This window comes from Plectropomus leopardus, chromosome 8 (genome assembly GCF_008729295.1).
Source record: "Plectropomus leopardus isolate mb chromosome 8, YSFRI_Pleo_2.0, whole genome shotgun sequence".
NCBI lineage: Eukaryota > Metazoa > Chordata > Actinopteri > Perciformes > Serranidae > Plectropomus > Plectropomus leopardus.
Genome location: NC_056470.1, coordinates 15045526 through 15066806, shown reverse-complemented (window position 1 = coordinate 15066806; position 21281 = coordinate 15045526). Strand labels below are relative to the sequence as shown.

At 39.4% G+C, this 21281-nt stretch overlaps 1 protein-coding gene across 4 annotated transcripts in view; it reads left to right on the top strand.

Moving 5' to 3' along the window:
• The window catches only part of clstn1 (calsyntenin 1), a 46420-nt gene that overhangs the window by 13907 nt on the left and 11232 nt on the right, over positions 1-21281 (top strand). Inside the window, exons 2-13 of one of the 4 annotated variants that reach the window (XM_042491300.1) lie at positions 5098-5220; positions 9423-9452; positions 10979-11174; positions 12251-12459; positions 13265-13414; positions 13706-13891; positions 14000-14248; positions 17594-17715; positions 17848-18010; positions 18348-18398; positions 19463-19620; positions 20748-20896. In XM_042491300.1, coding sequence (XP_042347234.1) covers positions 5098-5220; positions 9423-9452; positions 10979-11174; positions 12251-12459; positions 13265-13414; positions 13706-13891; positions 14000-14248; positions 17594-17715; positions 17848-18010; positions 18348-18398; positions 19463-19620; positions 20748-20896 — 1786 coding nt within the window. The remainder of the gene's footprint in view (positions 1-5097; positions 5221-9422; positions 9453-10978; positions 11175-12250; positions 12460-13264; positions 13415-13705; positions 13892-13999; positions 14249-17593; positions 17716-17847; positions 18011-18347; positions 18399-19462; positions 19621-20747; positions 20897-21281) is intronic. The other 3 variants (XM_042491301.1, XM_042491302.1, XM_042491304.1) reach the window with 3 other exon arrangements.

Here is a 21281-nt window from a genome sequence, read left to right as displayed (position 1 = left end):
CAAATAATGTCTGCAGTGAATGTTATTCCCATTCACTGCAGGCTTGCGGGGAGATGATGAAGCTTTCCCGTCTAAGGGGCTTTGTTGGCAATTTCACACAATGTATGTGAGAATTTCACGCATTAAATAACATCATGCTTTAGATTTCATTTCACAGGGGGTGTGTGTTAGTGAAAGGGGCTTTTATTTTAACAGTGATTTACGGTGGTAGTGCCTCTTTTGTCCTCAAACCTACTTTTATCTGTGTCATGTTTTTCTGCTCCCCAGTTTTCCATCTGTGAGCATATCTGCATTATCCCTTATTTCTATTGATCTCTGAGCATTGTTGGGAATTGGTCTCTCCTGTCAGACTTTGCTCGACTTCACAGCACAAAGTTGATGATCTGCAACAAAGTTGTCTGACTTCCAAAATACAGCATTTAGTTTAACCTGTGTCAGCAGCCCGTTGCTTGTTTACTGTGGATGAAATGCACTTTGTAAAGTAAAAGTCTTTTCTATCCCCTTACTCATCAATCAAGGTGGAGATAAATACCATACAAGTGGACACAGTGCTTTTAAGATCAAAGGAATTTACTTTTAACTTAACCACAAAGAAAGAGTACATACAGACAGTCTTCTTAGTGAATTTCTGTGTTATTGGTCAGGATTAGGCTGAAATGTTTTGCATAAGCCTGCAGGAGCTTTGAGAATACAGTTTGATGTTGTACCACTCAATGCTGGTTCAGTGCACCTCAGTCCTAAAGACTGTGGGTGAATCATGGACCAATGTGAGGCCCACATGTGACCTGGCTAACAGTTACTGTGACTCTGTTGGACGCTAAAGCAGATTATTGTAGTAGTCTGGCTTGGCAATCTGTCTAAAGACATCCACTTCACTTTAGGTCACAAGACGCTCAGTAAAGACGATTTATTGGGCTTGATCTATTATAAATTACTAGCTAACACAACAAGTTGTTCTTAATAAGCACTGCTTGTGTAGGACACAAAAGTAGAAATAGACAAGTTGTTTGCTTTAACTTTTCATTATGAAGTAAATGTTGTTTGCACAGTGTAATGGCTATAGAATAATGACCCTATTGGCGTTTAGATTGGCTCCCTATAACATCATTTTCACTATGCAATTTGATCTGTCACCAGGTAAGATCTCCTGGTTAGTACCAAACTTTGTACTTTTTAGATTACTGACTCATGGTCAATCATTCATGGTTAATCATCAGTGCCACATTTCGGTACTTGAGAGCACATCTGTGTTAGAGTACCCCGTGTCTAGACTGCAAGCGTATCAGACACGTTTTTCTCATTTCAATTCTATGCATCAGTTGTGTCTTACAAGTAGTAGTTGTTTTTTTTTAGTCTGTTTTTTCAACAATTGCATGCACAAACGTGAGGTTAATGCCCAATTAAGAGGCTCAGAATACATACCGTTATCTACATTTCGCAACCTAGATGGAGCAGAGTGTGTCGCTCTCTGGCTCTCTTCACATTAATAACAATTTTGAAATTGGGAACTTTGGACCTCTACAACTGAAATAAAATTTTGGTTACTAGAGAGAAAGTTAAGCACCAAAGAAAGGTACCACTGGGTACAGGAACCAGTATCGTGTCAAATGTGAACCCTAATCTGTAGCTATCCCTAGTTATCAAAGAGTATCAGTGCAGTTTCTTTACAGTTACTGTCCCCAGTAGCAGAAATGGTGGATGCTGGAGTAACCAAAGTAACTGTGGACCTCTATTGCAGGAAAGAAAAACAGCACTGTCAGTAATACCACTTGGAAACACTAAGGGGGGAAAAGTTAAAAAGTTGTCTGTTTCCACTTTAACCAAATATACTCAAGTTCTAACTACATTAAGTAATTTATCTATTTCTTACTAAGACAAACAAAGATATTTCAAACATGTTTTTGAAAAAGAACTAGAAATTTTTAACAATGTGATTGATTAATGCTGCAGCACATTTAATGATGTTTATTAAGCCTCGAGGCACTCAAGAACATATTTACTTGGTGCATTGTGACAAACATTGAATACAGGTCTACTTCATTCAGAGGATACCTCTGAAAGAACTTTTCTGTCTGGAAAAAATAGTTTGGTGTGTAAGTAAATAACTGTGATGCCCACATCACATCAATCTTGAGCAAGAAGCTTGTAAATAATTTTCATTGATCGTGCAATCACTGAGAATTACACCAAATTATGTAAAGACACATAGCGCAGCGTCATTTGCTCTGCTGAAATTGGATTTGGCAGGCTGACATTTAAAGTAGGCTGAAAACATCCTCATTATTTATTTATGCTTTTATAGGTTTTCTTTTATCTGGTTACTGTTTAAGGCTCATAATATAATTGTAGCAAAGAATTTGCCACTGAACATCAGGCGTCCTTTTATTAGTCAGATGATGAATGTGTGATGTTGAGGCTTTCTTCAGCATGACATGGCTGCGGATTTAATTTCAGTATGCAAAACATATTGCAATCAGAATTTAACTGTAAAGACTCACAGAGGAAAAAATGATAACAACTGCCATTAATTCTGGATGCATTGTGTATTGTTTAACCTAAGGAGCTTTTTTGGATCAGCTAATGAGAAACAACTAATAGAACTGTTACTGGTAACTGGTATTAAATGGGTGAGTATATTACTTTCATTTTCAGATGTTAAAACACACAAATTGGAGACCATATATAGCAACAGTTACAGCAGTATTACGAGCACACAGGTGGCAACAACATTTTCATTCAGCAGTCTCAGTAAATGCTTGAATGGCGTAAGCATTTTGCAACAGAGACACAGTAATTAACCCACTGTCTGTTTAAATAATGGTGCTTGTTGAGATGAATGTCTTGCTCAGTGTGTCATTGTGTGCAGGTAATTGGATAGATGTGGGCGGGGGGATGAGATTCAGATTGTAAAGAAGCTACTAATATTGAGCATTTCCATTCACATACCCTTCGGCCAGATGCTGGAGTTGCCAAAGAGCTGATTAACATACTGCCCTGTCTAATAAAAGCAAAATCTGAAAATAATTGCAGTTTAATTTCATGGCAAAATAGCATAAGTAAGTTGAAAATATGATTTGCTTGTGAATGCGTTTGGTTGAATGATGGCCTTATAATAGTGTTGGAGGCTTTTTTATTTATTTAAGAAGCTCAGCAGTGCAACTTTGTGCTGCAGTGGAATAATTAAAATGAGAAAACGCTCATCAGGCGTGTAATTGATGTTTCACTTATTTGCTAGAAGTCAAATATTTGTCTCAGACTTATTCACACAGAGCATTAATCAAGACTTAAGCCATCAGTTGCTGCTGCAGCTGTATTGCAGCTTTTTGAGCATAATATCTCAGAAACTTTGACATGGTAGAGAAAGCCCACTTTTAGAGCTTTATTTTCCACTGCCTGAGATCTTTTGTGTGTCCTTTAACACTTCTGACAACTTAGATTCCTCTGAAAAAAGTGAAAGCTCCTGCATAACCACTGCCAAATTATGCGTCATAAATTATTTAATAGATTATTGTTAAGCCCAGATGAATTATTATGTAACCAGACACATTACTTTTGGGCCAAATACCTGTTGTGCTGTTGTTGATGAATTCCTGCTGTTTATTGTTCAGGCTACTGCAGCAGTTATTTGTGAGCATATGATTAGTTTAAATGCATGACGTGGCGGTGTGAGTGTTTACATTCAAAATGACCTTCTGAATGAGGGCAGTGGGTTTCAGATGAGGGCAGAGAGGCAGCCTGTCTGAACAGAGGATTTGAACAAGCTCTGGATTTCCTACATCTTTCAGTCGCTTCAAAAACAAAATATTGACTTATTTCTTTCAGAAATGGTTCAGAGATTTGACTCAGTCAGTGCGATCAAAGAGTAAAAAAGAGGAGCTGCTTGTAAATAGGTCTGGCACAAGGCAATTATGTAATTGCAGTCTGTGGCCCTGATTAATATTACCTCAATATGATATTATGCCTGAACTAAAATGATCACCTCAAAATACAGTCAGTTATTTATATGTATTAGAATAGATATGTGACCATTTCTGTATTTTTGCATTGTTATCATCTTATAAGCCCATGTGGGCTGGGCACAATTATGTGCATGACACTTGAATAAACAAATGAATCAATCAATCAGTCATATATAATTTGGACATACTTGCTTTTTTGGTTACTGTCTAGTCTTCAGGAAACATGCCTGATACATTTACCTCTCCCAGTGTTTCTATCCCCCTTAGTGGGTTGTCAGCTAGCATTAGCATCACCTTTGCAGATCAGTAGCACAGGAATGCCATCCACTCCCCTCACTCTGGAGCGAGCGCATATTGGCTGTAGGGGAGCTGCATCTCCCCTGCGTCAACGCTGGGTTCTAAGCCAGCCCAAATATGTCACTCACTGCAGCTTTTTCTGCAGCCGCCAGCTCCAACAGAGTCCAATCTGCAGCTGGGATGCTTCCCAGACCGACTAGCACACAAAGCTGTAAACGGCCCAACTTGTGCCCCACAAATGTGCCGGAAAGTCATAGCCAGAGCCTTTATCGTCCATGTAATCCCCTGTGAAAATTTACTAACTAATACAGACTATGGTTTTGTCTGCATCTTGGAACATTACTGGCATACAAAGTGCTATCAGAAAATCATCTTGAAAGAATTTGTCCTCAGTTTGGATAAATTGAAACATTAAATATTAGTGCATTGTATTAAGGATGGAGATTGATGTGTAATTTTGAGTCATATGTGGCAGAGTTTCACCCCACCAAACATTACACTAGCTGAAACCCTGCACAGTGTTGCTCCCACTTGACTCATGATTGCTGGCTCCTGTTTTGGGTGATCCCTCCATTGCATGGTGCTTCTTTAAATAATAGTAAAGCATCCAAAAACTCAATGAAAATTTACTCAAGCTGAAAATAAAATAAATAAAAGTCAAAGTAGGAATTTGAGAGAACACAGCTGAAATCTGATCATTAAACGTACAGAAAAAAGATGTAAATCACCAATTAGTGCTGGTGGGAGGAAAACAAGTTACCCATAAGCACATCATACCTCAGGACAGAACTTTTTTTAATTATTTGCAGACACTTACATTTCCTCTCTCTGTTTCTCATAGTAAATAAGCACAAGCCATGGATCGAGACGACGTACCATGGGATTGTAACGGAAAACGATGACAAAGTACTTCTGGACCCTCCTCTAATTGCACTGGACAAGGATGCTCCTCTACGCTATGCAGGTGAGAGATGAGGTTTAATGCTGCTGCTGCTGCTATTCATTTACTCCGTCAGCTTCACTTCACTTGGAATGACTCATTTTTTACTGTAAATCAAAAATAAACCACACAAATTGCTCTGTACCGTAAAGCTTTGTGTTATAAGTAATGGATGCAGGAAAAATTGTTCATCTATGACTTATTACTTTTCATAGAGATTTCAAGGATATTGATGTGTATGTTTAAAAGCATGTCATCAGTTTGCTAACTGACTAGTTATAAACTGGACTCAGTGTTCTTTCAAAGGAGCAGTGTGTGAGATTTAGGGGGATTTAGTGGCAACTAGCAGTGAGGATGGCAGATTGAAACCAGCAAAATTTTCTCCCAGTTAGATCTCCTTAAGTGTTTATTGTTCAGGAGCTTTTACTGGGAGCATAATTATCCACAGAGGTCTCTTTCTCTCGAAAACAAATGGCCCAGGTGATTTGAATGGGTTAAAAATAAAAATAAAAAAGGAGAAAATAAAGCAGTTTCAGGACACAAATCAATGTTTCTCTGACATTATTTGGCATGTCTTATACGCCTTTCCCACAAGAATTAGCATGTGCATTTTCAAACATGGGTTAACCCGCTAAAAATAGGCCATTGGTTGTATTCCCACTGCCAGTGAACACACCGCTGGACCACATGAGTCTGCCTTTCTGTCAGCTTTTGTGTGTGTGGGGGGCTGTTGTGTTGGTGTGTCCGTGTGACGTTGCAGACAGGCAGGAGATCAGGTAAACAGTAGACAGCAACAGAAACAGAGGTCTTTGAAAACATTTGCTGTTTTTTCTCTCTTTATATCTTTTATTTATTCAGTTTCTCTTTCAAAGTCGGTGTTAGAGAGCTGCTTAGGAGGAGAGGGGCGTGCAGTGGGAATGAGGCTTTAGACACAGTGCTAGCCCAGCACCTGCTAGTGTATGCTCACTTTTTATCTCTGATAACTAAAGATTCAGACGCTCAGGAGGTTTTTACCAGCAGCTGAATTATTCGCAAAGGTTTCTTTCTCTACAAAATAAACAACCCTGGTGATTTAAACCAGTAAAAACACTGAATAAAGCGGTTTCCTGTTACAAAAATCTGTATGTTTTCTGACACTGATCTTCTGATTGTCATGTGACGCTGCTAACTATGATGGCCAACATGAAACCACAAATGGCCCTATCTTGACCCAGGTTTTGGATTGTCTGTTCTGGATTACTGTAGAAACATGGCGGTTCAACATGGCGATCTCCATAAATGAGGCCCTGCATGTAGATATAGGTGGCTCATTCTAAAGTAATAAAAGCACAACGATTCTTATTTTCCAGTGATTATACACTAAAGAAAATATACGTATTAAGATTGTATTCCATATTCCATAAATCCTACACACTAGACCTTAAAATGAGAGCAAGACCACAAATCTACCCTCTGCATAATGCTTTGAAATTATGAGTGTGTCATGATCTTTCTCTCTGATATAGGTTATGTATGAAATTATATTTTTACATGACTCAAATGTTCACCTACTAGAGAAGAAGAAGATAACCTTGCTGATTGTTGAGCAGTCGTCGAATGCACTCCTGGTAGAGGACTGTGTGACTTGATGGCATGCAGCACATTTGATTTTTATGACATGTCTGTCATGCTGATGTACAGCTGGCTACCATATCCTCCAGATTGGCCCTTTTGATATTTAGCTCAAAATACTCTTTCATGTTTTGTTTTGTTTTGTTTTGTTTTTTCCCCCATCCATTGGAGAGCCACAATTAGTTTGCTTTTTGCACCTAGGCAGCATTCGCTCTGGGGTTTTTAATCACGCCAGGATTGACTCTGGCCGGCACTCAAAGCACCACAGCATTGGAAATGATTTCCCACCATTTCACATCATATGATTTGGGTGATCTTTTGTCTGCTAGTCGCTTCACACTAAGCAGTCACTTCACTTGATATGACCATTTGTAAAATCTCAAATTACTTTTCTGATTTTGCAACTGAGGTTTTAAAGTCCATGCAATATCAAATGTAATATTCTTCACACAGTTATGTGAAAAATTTTCTCAAGAGCTCATCAGCCTGGCAGCCCACAGTTTTTAAGGTACAGTTTTAGCAAGAGGCCCATCATTTCTAAAGGGCAGGGGGTTGAATAATATGCCCATTCTCTACGTGATGTTTGTCTCCTTTCACAGCAAATTAGTGTTGGATACAGAGTTTGGTGCTCCCACTTCTCTCAGCTGGGGCTTCCTTTTTTGATGAGCCGGGCTTTGCGAATGGACAGCGTGTCCCTGTGAACTAGCTCTCTCTCTCTCTCTCTCTCTCTCTCGAGACAGAGCAAGCAATCTGGCTTCACGTGGCAGCAGGGGTGACCAGCTCTGTCGTGCCAGCCTCCTTCTAGTCGCTCCATCTGTGCCAACAAACAAGGTTCACTGTAAAGCTGATCCACAGGCCAAAAAAGCCCAATCACAGACTCTCAAGTCAGATTAGTGTGAATATGTAAATGTTTAGCATGAATGAGGATCTGCTGTGGGAGTTTGTGTTTATTACATTGATGTGCTGTGGGGCTTGCCTTAATAGTGTCTCTATACGTGTGGTGAGTTCAGTCAGGCTGACTGGAGCTGAAATAGTTTAAACCAAAGCTCTTGTGAACTTGAAAATGATCTCGGTGTTCATGGATGACTGTGCTCTAAAACAAGCAAGAGACACAAAGCAGGGAGTATTTCCCAACCAATCTGAGTTATTTGAGTCATGTAGGAACATTAGACGTCCTTGTTTCTACAAATAGATAGAGAATATACAGAATATTGATCTATTAACCAATTAATATTCTGAATATAATTCACTGTATTTATTTAGTGCCAGGGTTTAGATTACCTCAGCAGATCAAGAGTGTACAATCAATACCTACCAAAGACTGGCCTGTGTGTGTTTGACCAGTGAAAAGCAGAAGGATCCCTGAATTGCTGGTGTGAGCTGGTCATTAGAGCTGTGGTGAACAGGGAGGCCCACAACTCCCACTGCATGACTGGCCCTGAACAGCAGTCCCTAATGTGAAATCCATTTCTAATTGTTTGGTAGGTGAAAACAAAATGACCAGGTCCAGCCCACTGGAGGCCCTGACAGGGCTTAAAAACAAACAGCCAAGCAGAACAGGATTTCATTATGTGGTTCTTTTGTACACCCAATCTGCTTATTACCCGATTTTTTCATGATTATCAAAATAAATTAATCAATCCATTATACTATTTTTAAATAAAATGTAGGGCTGTACCTGACTCAGAATTATGTCAGTCGAGTCAGATTCAACTCATTACCAGATAAGTTCAATAACCAGCTCAGTAACACAATAACGTGCTGATGGAGTCCGTGTTTTCAGCTGAGCTATACCAGGAATGTTCATTTAAAGCAGATCGATGCTGATGCTGTTTTGCATCCATTGTTCTCCGACAAGTTAAAACATAACCTTTTAAATGCTGCATTGCTCATAAGCAACCTATCATATGGTAACTTAGGGAGGCACTTTGGACTTGTGCGCTTATTTAGCATGTAGTTAACACACTGGGCTTGGATGGGATCTATTTTTTCGTAACTTGAGTGGTAGGCAAAGCAACTTAAAAAGTGACATTGCTTTCTTTTTAAGTTAGTGCTGTGTGGTAGATGTAATTAATGCAGATGTGAAGAGTAGATCGCGTGGATTTCAAAAAGTAATGGATAAAAATGGAAAGAAATTGTTTTTGTTAAAGTGTTTAATTTCAGAATGGAATTTGGTGTGGCGATAAGTGGTAGAGTGAGTGTTTAAACGCCATCCTGGGCCAAAGCAGTCAACCTAGGGGGAACTCTTGCAGTGTTTTGAGAGGTAAGATGAAGGGCAGAATCCCCAGAAACACGCTGACACTAAAAAGTTAGTCTACTGCCTGTTATTGGATGTTCTGTCACTTTTCGCCAGTTTGTTTCTTCTAAAATGAGCTTCTAAGCCATTAATAAAACTGCAACAGTTTGACATAACCAGCTTTTCATGAATGTTTTAATCCTTCTTTTCTTTCAACTGGCAGAAGACTTTTTGCTCGTGAGAAACTGAATATTTTCTGTTGGTGATTCTCTAAGCTTATAGCAAGAGTATGTTTCCATCCTGTCCTCTCTGTGTTGTCTCTGCGATTCTAACTTTTCTTTTAACTGATCTGGGTTTATCTTCTCTCCCTTCCTTGTAGAGAGTTTTGAGGTGACCCTCACTGAAGAAGGTGATCTTGGGCTCTTTCTTCTGCCTTGTGCTTAGTTGTTATTATTAACCCACTAACGCAAAAAAAAAAAACCAAAACAAAACAGCATCCACACTTTTACACAGAAACTCCCACCATGCTCTGTAATCTCCCCATTTGGTTTTCTCGATTTTATGTTTTTCTCACCCTCAGTTTTTTGGACTTCCAACAGCTGGATGAAAAGTGTGATGTGGGGCTGACTGTACTTAGAAATATCTGTGCATGAGACATCCATTGCAGTTTGCAGACCCTAACAGTTTTTCAGCTGTCACCAGGAAACAGAAAGCTGCTTTAAAACAGGAGTTTTCAGTCACTTTGCTGCCATTTTGTCCAACAAAAAAAAAAGTAAGGAAAAGCCTATTTTTGGCACATTTTAAATAAAGCAAAATGTAAAAGGACACTTAAGATGATTTCACAACCAACACCCATGACAATTGGAGCAAAATTTTACACTAGAATTTGTATATTAAGAGGATAAAACCTCAGTGTGTTGAAGGCATCATCCATGTTTGTGGTGCCTCTCTGAGACCGATCAGATATATGCAGGTACAGTGACTCCTGTGGACTTTTCTGACATTAAAGTCTTCAACTGAAAGCTGCTGAGATTGTTAACTAATGCAAACTCTCTCTGCTACAAAGTTTCTGTTGTTGCATCTTTGCCTCAGTGGAACTCTTAAGTTAATTCTCCACCACTAATCTCTACCATTAGCATGGCTGCAGTTGTCATTTGATGTGGATGTCAAGCAAGTTGATATTTCTAACCCCAGTTCTCATCCAGTACTTTTTTGTTTGAATACTGTTGATTATGATTTCATTTTATTTTGATTCATTTTGCAGTAGTTTTGGGTGAGAGGCGAAATGACACGGGAAGACCATCTTTGATAAAGAACAAATATTTTCAGAGGTGTTGTCTGGGTTTTTTTTCTTTCAGACTTTTTAGGGTTTTGAAGAATGAATTGGTGCTTATCACAATGCTATAATGCACTATTGTAAAGATTTTATTTCTTTTATTTATATTAATTATTGTTTCTATCATGCAATAGGCTGTACTTTGTATTCATTACAGAGATAAATGATCTTGACTTCAAATACTGTTTTCTATGTACTTACGTTTTGGGCTGGGTTTCGTGAATTTGATTTCTAATATCCTAAGTACCCTTGTGAAATGCCTGTCCACATCTTTTCAGTTTCTGCCTGCATGACTGGATGCAATGTTTTCAAGTGGCTTGGAAAAATACACTCCGTCTACTATGATACTAAATGTCCCACACCCTCTCCCATCTCCCCCTCCAAGTACTCACCCATATGACAGTGCTTTTGGGCTTCCTCCACAGACACACCCACCCCAATCTACAACTCCCTGGCACCCAAAACCTGTGGCTGATCTTTTTTTTTTTGCGTGGTTTTATGGTTTTGTTGTTAACATAACTTTTCATTTAAGCAATAAAAGTTAGTACCTGACGTCAGTTATTCTGAGCAAACTCTCTTTTGGCTCTTGACGTGTTCAGGTGAGATTTGCGGCTTCAGGATCCACGGGCAGAATGTCCCCTTTGAGGCAGTGGTCCTGGACAAGTCCACTGGTGAGGGGGTCATCCGGGCCAAAGACAAGCTGGACTGTGAGCTGCAGAAGGAGCACACCTTCACCATCCAAGCCTACGACTGCGGAGAGGGTCCTGATGGTGCCAACATGAAAAAATCCCACAAGTGAGTCAACATCTGCTACTTCAGGAGTGTCTGAACCTGATTTGAACCCCAAAGTTTCTTCTGTCTTGGCCATTTTCTGACATGAGTACACATCAGGACATGAGCGCATACATTTACAGTGATCTCCTATCCTGCTCCATGCATCAGCATCTACCAGCCTCTGACAGATAGATGTTCTAATTCACTGCCACTCAATACTAAATCATTTTTTTTGGTTTGAAATCTACCATATTTTACCCCCATTTAGCTGGTGGTTAGTGCTAAATTAAGTGTTGTGTCATTTGTCTTAAAAAAATGCTTGTCTAGGCTCTATTTTTGCAAAGTTAGCACTTGTGCCACTGCTTACGTATTGTCTTTTGTCAAAATCATAGACTTGCATGTAAAATATGCATTTATAAATGAGATATTCAGTCTTTACATTCAGTCAAGGGTCAAAGTATTCGCTGATGTCCTGATGTTCTTTACGTTTTCATTTCCCCTCCAGTCAGCATTCAGCATGGATGATAAGAGACTCATGTACAAGGTTAAGGAAATGATTAAAATTTTCTTGTAGGATGGTTCTAAGATAGTTCTATCATTTGACAGAGAAGTTGACAGAAAATTAATCAGCATCTGTTTTGATCAACGAATCATGTTTCCGTCGTTTGCTGTTTTACCTTCTCAAATGTGACAATTTGATACTTTTTCCGTCTCCGTTTTCAGCTTGACTTTTGAAGATGTCCCCTTTGGCTGTGCAAAATTACAGGCATTTTATAGACAAAATGGTGAATGGAGAAAATGATGCCCCAAAGAGATCCAGTTGTATTCTAGACAAGAATGCTTGTAGTTAAATGTTTCTTTGTTAGAAATGTGTAGCCACCAGACAGAAGATAAATAAACTTGCAGTAGCGAGCCATTTGACTTGCCTTCAGTCACCAGAATTAGATTTTTCCTATGTCCATGAAGCTGTGGTGATACTGGATGACAGTTGCCAAAATCACCTCATAGTTCATATGACCTTTGTTGACAAATATTTTGCTTTAAGTTTGTCTTTGACCATCTCCAGCCGAGTCCTAACTCAAGCATGTCCCCTGCAGGGCCACTGTCCACATCCAGGTGAACGACATCAATGAGTATTCACCAGTGTTCAAGGAGAAGTCCTACAAGGCCACTGTCATTGAGGGGAAGAAGTACGACAGCATCCTGAAGGTGGAAGCGGTTGACGCAGACTGCTCTTTCCAATTTAGCCAAATCTGCAACTACGAGATCGTCACTCCTGATGTACCCTTCACCGTCGACAAAGATGGTAAGAACCTACACCTCGTAACCTTGTGTTAGTGCATGTTGGGAAGAAGCCGCAGTGCAAGCCTAAGAGCCAGTTTTATTGACACACATCATATTGATCTATGTAAATGCAAGACTGTCGTTTAGAATTCAAGGCAGCTTGTTGCCGTGTAAGACGATGACAGTCTCCTTGAAATGTTACCACAACAGGGTTGGTCATTGGTGTCGGACCGTAGGATTATTCATCATCGTGTCTTGTTAAACAAAATTAAAGATCCAGTAAAAAAGACGGCAGATATCCAGGCTTGGCTGATGTGACGCCAGGCTCCGATAAAAAGGAGATGCAGAAAGGTGATAATATGAAGAGAACAATCAGTGTGAAGACGCACAATGTTGGCGAAGGTGCTCAACTGTGACAGCTAATTAGTGTTTAAGATGGAAAGAAAAATGAGATCTCATCTTAGTCAAACAAATTCCAGCACTTTCTTTTAATCACTTGCATGCTAATCAGACTCAGTATGCACATTAGCTTGGTATTGAACTCTCAGTATCACATCTTAAGGGGAAAGATGCTAGTCAAAATATTACGATGTGGCCCTAAAGAGATGTCAGTTAATATATTGCATTTGCAGTTCAGCTTGATAGTGATTCACTTTTGGGCCTTTTAGCAATTATTTCTATTTGACAGGTTTTTAAAATATTTGAAAATACTTTGATTTGCTCTGCTGCTTATTAGCTCTGAAGGTTTTTATAAATGTTCTAGCACATCTGCCGCTTTGAAATTAAACAAAGAGCGGCCCTGGCACACTCTTCTTTTTTCCTCACAGGCTTTATCAAGAACACAGAGAAACTGAGCTATGGCAAAGAACGCATGTACAAGCTGACTGTGACCGCCTACGACTGTGGAAAGAACCGTGCCTCCGAGGACGTTCTAGTCAAGATCAGCGTCAAGCCCACCTGCAAACCCAGCTGGCAAGGTATCGAAGCTCTCCTCTACTCGTAGTTCACCAGCCATCACTGTTTAGGTGTGTCTCTGTGTTGAACAAAAGCAATACACCAATGCAGGGTCCATAAACAGGCTGCCATTGTCAAAAGGGTTATTTAACTCCTTTAAGCTGCAAGGCCTTTTATCATGTTTGAAAGAACCGCAGTACTTCTTAATGAGTAATTACAACTGACAGCTCTTGTGTTGACTGTTAGCATGTTATCAGTGCTGTGCTGAAGGACATGTATTCAGTCTTTGCTCTCTCTCTCGTTTCGCCTTTCAGGCTTCAATAAGAGGATTGAATACGAGCCTGGAACAGGTAGCCTGGCCCTTTTCCCCAGCATGCACTTGGAGACATGTGATGAGCCAATCACATCCATCCGAGCCAATATCGAACTGGAAACCAACCACATTGGGAAGGGCTGCGACCGTGACACCTACTCTGAGAAGTCACTGCACAAGCTGTGCGGTAAGTTGCCTTTCAACTGGAAATGATTATTTTCAGCAGTGCATTATTTTTTTTAATAAATCCAAGTGCCCAATATAATTGCTTTTGTGCTCTTTTATTGTTTTCTAGGAGCCAGCTCTGGCACCGTGGAGCTCCTGCCTGCACCCAGCAGCTCCGCCAACTGGACAGTAGGGTTGCCCACCGATAACGGACACGACAGCGACCAGGTGTTTGAATTCAATGGCACCCAGGCCATCAAGGTTCCTGATGGCATGGTGAGCACCAACCTGAAGGAGCCCTTCACCATCTCCGTGTGGATGAGACACGGCCCCGGGGCCCATGAGAAGGAGACAATCCTCTGCAACTCTGACAAGACAGGTAATGTACCCAGGAAAGAGCCTAAAATGACAGCTTTAGCTGCATGGGAGCCGTTTCAAAACTCCAGTTTGACTTTAAGACTAATTGTTTTATAAGATGATATTGATTTGCAGGTAGTTAACTGTATAGTTAACTGTATAACACACAATAAACATACATAATTAACCCATTGAAACTTAGAACAAATTGGTATATATAATGGCACCCAGGCCATCAAGGTATATATATATATATATATATATATATAGAACAAATTGGTATATATATATATATATATATATATATATATATATATATGAAGAGTAGAATTATAAATATAGTTTTGGGACACTTTTCTATGTTTTAATGATCCTCCTCTCCTTTTTAAAACATTTTTTAGGGAATTTTCACCTTTTACTAATTTCTTGCAATTTCTGCTACATTTCTCGCCAAGTTGGCCATTGCCTTTTTTCCATGTTGTTAAAAGAAATCAAACTAATTTGCTCAGGTTTTAAATAGCTTGTGAAATGTACCTGAACGCAGCACAAGAAAACTGATGGTGATCTAGGTTTTAAAGGGTTAAAGGCAGAACCAGAATTTAGTTGACTGCCAAGTACATTTTTACATAAAAGAAATTTGCTTTGGTGCACACCATAAACATAATAAGAGGAAATTACATTAAAAATAAAAGCAAGTATTGCAGAAATCAAGAATAATGAATATAGAATAGAAGATAATGACATCAAAAATACAAATATAGACTGTAAAATGGCTGTCTCAGTGTGTTGTTCTTTGTTTTGTCTTGTTTTGTTTGTTAAAGGCATAATAACAGAAGGAAAGCAAACCCACAATAATATAGACATAAACCTGCTATTACTCCCACGTTGATTGGCAGGTTTTCTAATACAAAGAATATCGCTACAAATTATTTTTGTCTGGTGCTGTTAAAGGGTTGTTGACATAAATATTATTCGTGAAAATTTTCTAAACAAAAGACATGTACAGTTAGGGAAAAAAAACACATTTTTTTATTTTTCATTTCTAATTCAAGCTCTGAACTTATTAATATACCTGTCATTTATTTATACATTCAAAAACTACAGAATGGGCTGTTTGACATTGATGCCAGAATTGCCATTTAATGACATTAAAATATCTGGCTCTTCCTGTGCAAATCAGCTTTAACTCTTTTTTTGCATTCTCACTATCGCTGCACAAAAGGTGTCTGAAAATCTGCCTCCCATTAAAACAACTCTGTTTCTTCAGGCTATAATCAGTGTTGGTGCTCAGCTGGCAGACTAACACATGGAAACTTTATGACCTTTGCCGGGCGCTCAATGACCTTTCCATTTTTGTCACTAGTTGTAAATTTTGTATGTGGTCACGAGCCTCTTGATCTTATTGACTGTAAAGTCTCTGCCGTGGTCCGTGAGAGGCAGTTCATCAGCTTCTGTTCGACTGCTTATATAAGACGGATTACATCAGAACGGCTGTGGCCTGGACAGGAAGCTCCCATACACATGATCTCAGCACCATTCATGACCTCCATTCAGCGCAGTGTCTGTTTCACAGACACATAAATGTCTCACATTCTGGCTGTTTCCTCCACACATTAGCTTGTAGCTCTCGATAGTGAAACTATGTGTTAAACACTAAAACTGTGACGCATGGACCACCAATGTGACCATGAAGCAGGTGAAACAGTCACGTTACTATAATTGTAATCTCTGGGTTATTTATTAAATTATGTTTTAATTAATTTATTCGTTCATTTGATGGTTGGTCTTGACATACATTTTATTCATCTTTCTTTAAAATGAAATTATATTTGACTTCCTGTCAGTTGAGTAATTGATTAAATGTCTTAAACTAGACTCCAGTGAATTCTGCTTGAGCGATGTGTTTAGTTTCACCCAAGGTAGGGATGTTACTAGGGCCATGATTTTCACTTAGTACAGGTAACACACTGTAATTTTCCCAAAATATCAGACCAGAGTCCAGAATCCTATTTCTGAAACATGATATGTTACGGTATTCCTAAAAGGGTGGCCTGTTGCTGTTGTTGTTGATTATCCTAATCAAATAATAGGAAGGTGCAGCTGTTGAGGTCTGTAAATGAACGATAAAAGTCCACAGTCCATTAGAATTATGTAGACCTATTACCTGATGCTCTCTAATTACAGCGCGTGATATCATATGACTGATTTTTATAAAATACTGTAATAGACTAAGTCTATAGGTACATATTGAAAAAAAAAAGTTCTTTAAAGATGTAAATCTTCAAGGCTTATCAGCCAGTTACTGTTTGTTATTTTCATTTATTTTATTTGTTTAATCTTAACCACAAGAGGTCCTGTTGAGATTAACAATCTATTTTTTTAAGATGACATTTTCAGCAGAAGTATGACTGTCTGAGTTATGTTGTTTTTGACGGCTTCCTCCAAGAAATGAGCAATCCTTGCATTCCTCGGTTAGACAACAGTGCATTTGTTAATAGCTGGTTGTGGATGGTGGTTTCAAAGTGATCTTTTCTGATCTTTTCCTGTTAAGGCATGTTTGTCAATTATAAGGGCAAAAAGCTCCATGGCCAACACTGTCATGGGTGAATGAAAATTCCCAGTAGCTTTATATTTCAGGGGTGTTATTTGTTCAGTCATTAGACACGTGGCTACAGGCTTGTGCTTATGACTTTCAGTGTTTAACAGTAATTCACTGCCCTCTTTTGTGTGGTTGTCAGTAAACAACACTTTGGCTTCACAAGATTTTTTCCTTATGTTATTGTGTTGTAGTCATTTTTTTCGCTCCTTTAGGATCAGTAGCAGTTGAATTTAAAAAAACAAACAAAAAACCACTTAATGTCTTCTTTTCAGTCTGAGTTGGGGCAGTTTATTAAAAAATAATCACTACCCATCCTCCAAATATTTACATATACAGTTACATATTTGGACACTGAGAATGATGACCTCAGTATCATATCAGAATCAGAAATATTTTAATGATCCCCACGGGGAAATTTGTGATTCGCTACAGTTGCTCTGATGCCAAAGAAAATTACAGAAGTAGTATTAACTAAAAATATAAAAAAAAATAAGATACAATATGGTGATATAAAATAAATTAAAATATGTGCATTTGTAAAATATAAAAAACAAAATATGTGCATAATTTTACTAAATTAACTTATTTTTATTGTTATCCTTTTAGGCACTTGTGTCTTTACACCTAGGACTGTGCTGTTATTTTGTTGTAATCTTTCACCAATCTCTGGCACAAGAATTTCCCTCAGTATTTATAAAGCTTTGTCTTATGTGCGTTTATAGTTACAGATCCATATCTTGATCTCCCCTCTTGTGTTCTCAACTGCAGACATGAACAGACACCACTACTCGCTGTACGTCCACAACTGCAGGCTGATCCTCCTCCTCCGCCAGGATCCATCGGAGGCTGAGAACTACAAGCCAGCCGAGTTTCACTGGAAGCTTGACCAGGTCAGCTGCTTCTTAAACATTTTGTTGCAGAGTTTAGAGGATGATAGCCTGTGTCACATGACATTTAACCCAGAAAAATGTAAGTTACAGCCCCAATTTCAGCTTTTCATTCCCTCTGTGGTGTGTTTGCAGGTGTGTGACAAAGAATGGCACCACTATGTGCTGAATGTGGAGTTCCCCACTGTGTCTCTGTTTGTGGATGGAACCACCTTTGAGCCTTTCCTTGTTACAGAGGACTACCCACTGCACTCCTCCAAAATAGAAACTCAGCTCACCATTGGTGCCTGCTGGCAAGGTAAACTCTTGAATGCATTTTTTTGTGGAATGCTGTAAAATTAAAAGAGCAATAATCAGTCTCAGGCATAAACGCATCAGAAAGAAACGCGTGAATCCCTCTTATCTATAGTTTAAACATTTTGCTATTTTTGGTGGTTAGAACAGTGACAAGATGCTTTAATTCTTCTTGATTATAAAAAAATATAATGTGCATGTTATTTTGTTAAATCTTAGAAATGATTTAGAAATGTTAAATTCTCAAATGATACACCTCATATTGAGCATCTGACTCTATACTACAGATCCTGAACCTTCTTCCCTGTCTCTCCCTGCTTTCTTGTTTCTGTCCTTTACAGACAACTCAGGACATGACAATGACACTGAGTCAGTCTCTGAGCCCACCTCAGGTTGCTCAAATCTTTCCCTTACTCCTCAAATATGTCCATGTGTCCACAGTGTCCCACCACGCTAACTGCATCCTCATACCATTTTGACTAGAATGATTATGACACATTCTAGATGCAGAAAGATTTGTATTTTCATAACTGTTTGGAGCATGAGTGGGATTTTTTTCTTTCTTTTTTTTTCTTTTTGCATTGTATTTGTCCTCCATTTTTATGCTCCTTTCACTGCAGCAGCCGGGCAGTTGATATACAAGCTGGGCAGAAATAGAAATAGACATATAATGAGCACAAAACTGTGACCTGGCTGCAGCATTTTGGTCGGGCAGGCTCTTCTTTCAGAACATGACCTTTGGGTTAGAAGCACTAACTCCTCCATATCAGATAACGCTATAGCTCTCTCTCTCTCTCTCTCTCTCTCTCACACACACACACACACACACACAGAAACACATAAGTGGATGACTGTGTAACCTTGAGATGTGCAGGTCCAGGTTTGTTTCAGACTCTGCAGTGGCGCAGACTTATACTCATTATGGTTCAGCAGAAAGACACAATGTTTCACCTCTCATGCAGAGTGATGCACCTCACATCAACACTGAAATACTCAGTTTATTAATATTTCAAGGCTCATAATTCTTGTGTATTTTGAGCATATTGCTGTCTTCAAGATAGTTCCATTATTAAGTGAAAATAAGAAAATAAGGTGATTAGAGAGGATTCATTTCACCGTTATCTTAAATAATCCCCTCTTTGAGTTTCTTTCTTTCAGTTGATGTCGTTTTTTTTCCACAGTAAGGCAGCAGCTCACCCTGTTAATGCAAACGGTGCATGTATAAGGCGTGTATAAGCTCATCCATCATTCTCCTGTCTCCCTCACTGGGCCTCAGGCCTTGTAAGGGCACACATACTAATTTGCATGAACGCCATTCACGTCAGTTTTGTACATTGAGACAGCATGCTTGAATCACCAGCCCAGAAATGGTGAAGTCTGTGGAATGTGACTAACTTTTTTTTATGTGTGTGTTACTGTTTTTTTTTTCTCCCCTTCACTATCGTGACGTGCCCAGGTGGAAATGCTCGAATGGCCCAGTTTTTCCGGGGGAACCTGGCGGGGCTGATGATCCGCTCTGGCAAGCTGGAGAACAAGAAGGTGATCGACTGCTTGTACACCTGCAAGGAAGGACTGGACGTGCAGCTGCCTGAGGAGGTAGCTTCAGCTGTCAAGGTGAGGAGTTCACAAAACACACTCAACTTCAGTCAGGCTGGATCTGAGTGTATTTGTGTGTCAAGACAGTGGTGGTCGCAAACCTTTTTAGGCTTTGAGATTCTAGTCAGAGAAGGAAAGTGTTCTCTAAACTCCTTTCACAGCTAGCAGTTATGTGTGAATTGTCCAACCAAAGAGTGATTTAGAACAGTTTGTAGAGGCCTGAAGAAGCTGGATTGTCCAGTCTTTATCTTGTTACCCCTTGGGGGACTCCAGACCCCAAAGTTGGGAACCACTGCTCTAAATGAAAGAGCATTTGAAAGAAAAACAAAAACAAATAAATTAAAGGAGTTCTATACGATATTTACGGTGAATCTATGATGCAGAGATTTTCTGCTCACTGCTCTCAAAAAGGAGGCAGCTGAGCTGGTGGCTAGCAGCTAAAGGTGCTGACAGCATGAACAGTGCAGGTCGCCAAGAAGCGCACCAGCCTTTGAAGCCAATTTTACATAGTGGCCGAACCGTGTAACTTCTGGGTCCATCATGTGATGCCACTGGACTTTTCTAGCAGATGTTTTCTGTAACTAAGAAAGCCTCAATTCAAGTTACATGAAATTATTCTTTAATTCTATTAAGAAAATTGATAAGGGACTAGATAAAGAATCAAGATGATGAAGAGAACCAATAATGGCGTAAGGACCAATAAAATGTAGTGATCCCCATTCTTACTTCTGCAGTGCAGCTGCACCTGCTGTGTGAGCGCAGTGCAGAGCGGCAGCGATTACAGTGGAATACAGGACTCACATGCGCTAACATGCACACACAGCCAGACCGTCTTCCCCAACAGAGACCAGAGAAGTTCTGATCACAACACACACAGAGGAAGCATGACTTCCTTTTCTGCTCAGGATGCCATCACTCTGCTATAGCTTTACAAAGCAAAAGGCTGATTGCTGCTGTATTAATACTCTGAATATTTTATGGATCTTCTTTAAATGTATATTCAAAATTTTACCATTTTAGCTGTATTGGTAACACATCATGGTATCTGTCTGGCAGCACACACTAACAAGTTATTGAGTGTAAGCGCTGAGTTAAACAATCATGCCGTGAATCACACAGTCTGTCTCCTTGATGTCTTTTCTCAGGTTGAGTTCAACCCCAACCAGTCCTCTCTGACTGTGGAGGGCGATGACATTGACGCCTTTGACAAGGTCATGCAGCACATCTCCTACCTGAACTCCCGCCAGTTCCCAACCCCAGGCATCAGGCACCTTCGCATCTCCACCACCGTCAAGTAAGAAGCAGAAGCCAAAAATACTTCACTCGTTATTATTATCTCATGTCACCTCACCTGACAGTCAGCAGCAGAACCACCGTTTTATGAAACAGGTTTTTTTGCCTACTAGACATTCAGAGAGGGTTCGTCTGTCTGCTTTAAATGTAAGGATGGTTTCATGAGGTAAAATAGAGGTCAAGTGTTTTACCCAATTTCCATAACAAAGGGAGTAAACATGAAATGTTTCAGGGTTAGAGAATGACAGCTGAGCTATAAGATTCTGCATTTTGTTTTTCAGTTCTCTTTGATGTGTTTTTTATGACAATGATGTATTCAGAGGTTGAAATGTGAGTAACAAAACAGCATTACATTAACGGATGATGTACAAAAAGAAAGTTTTACA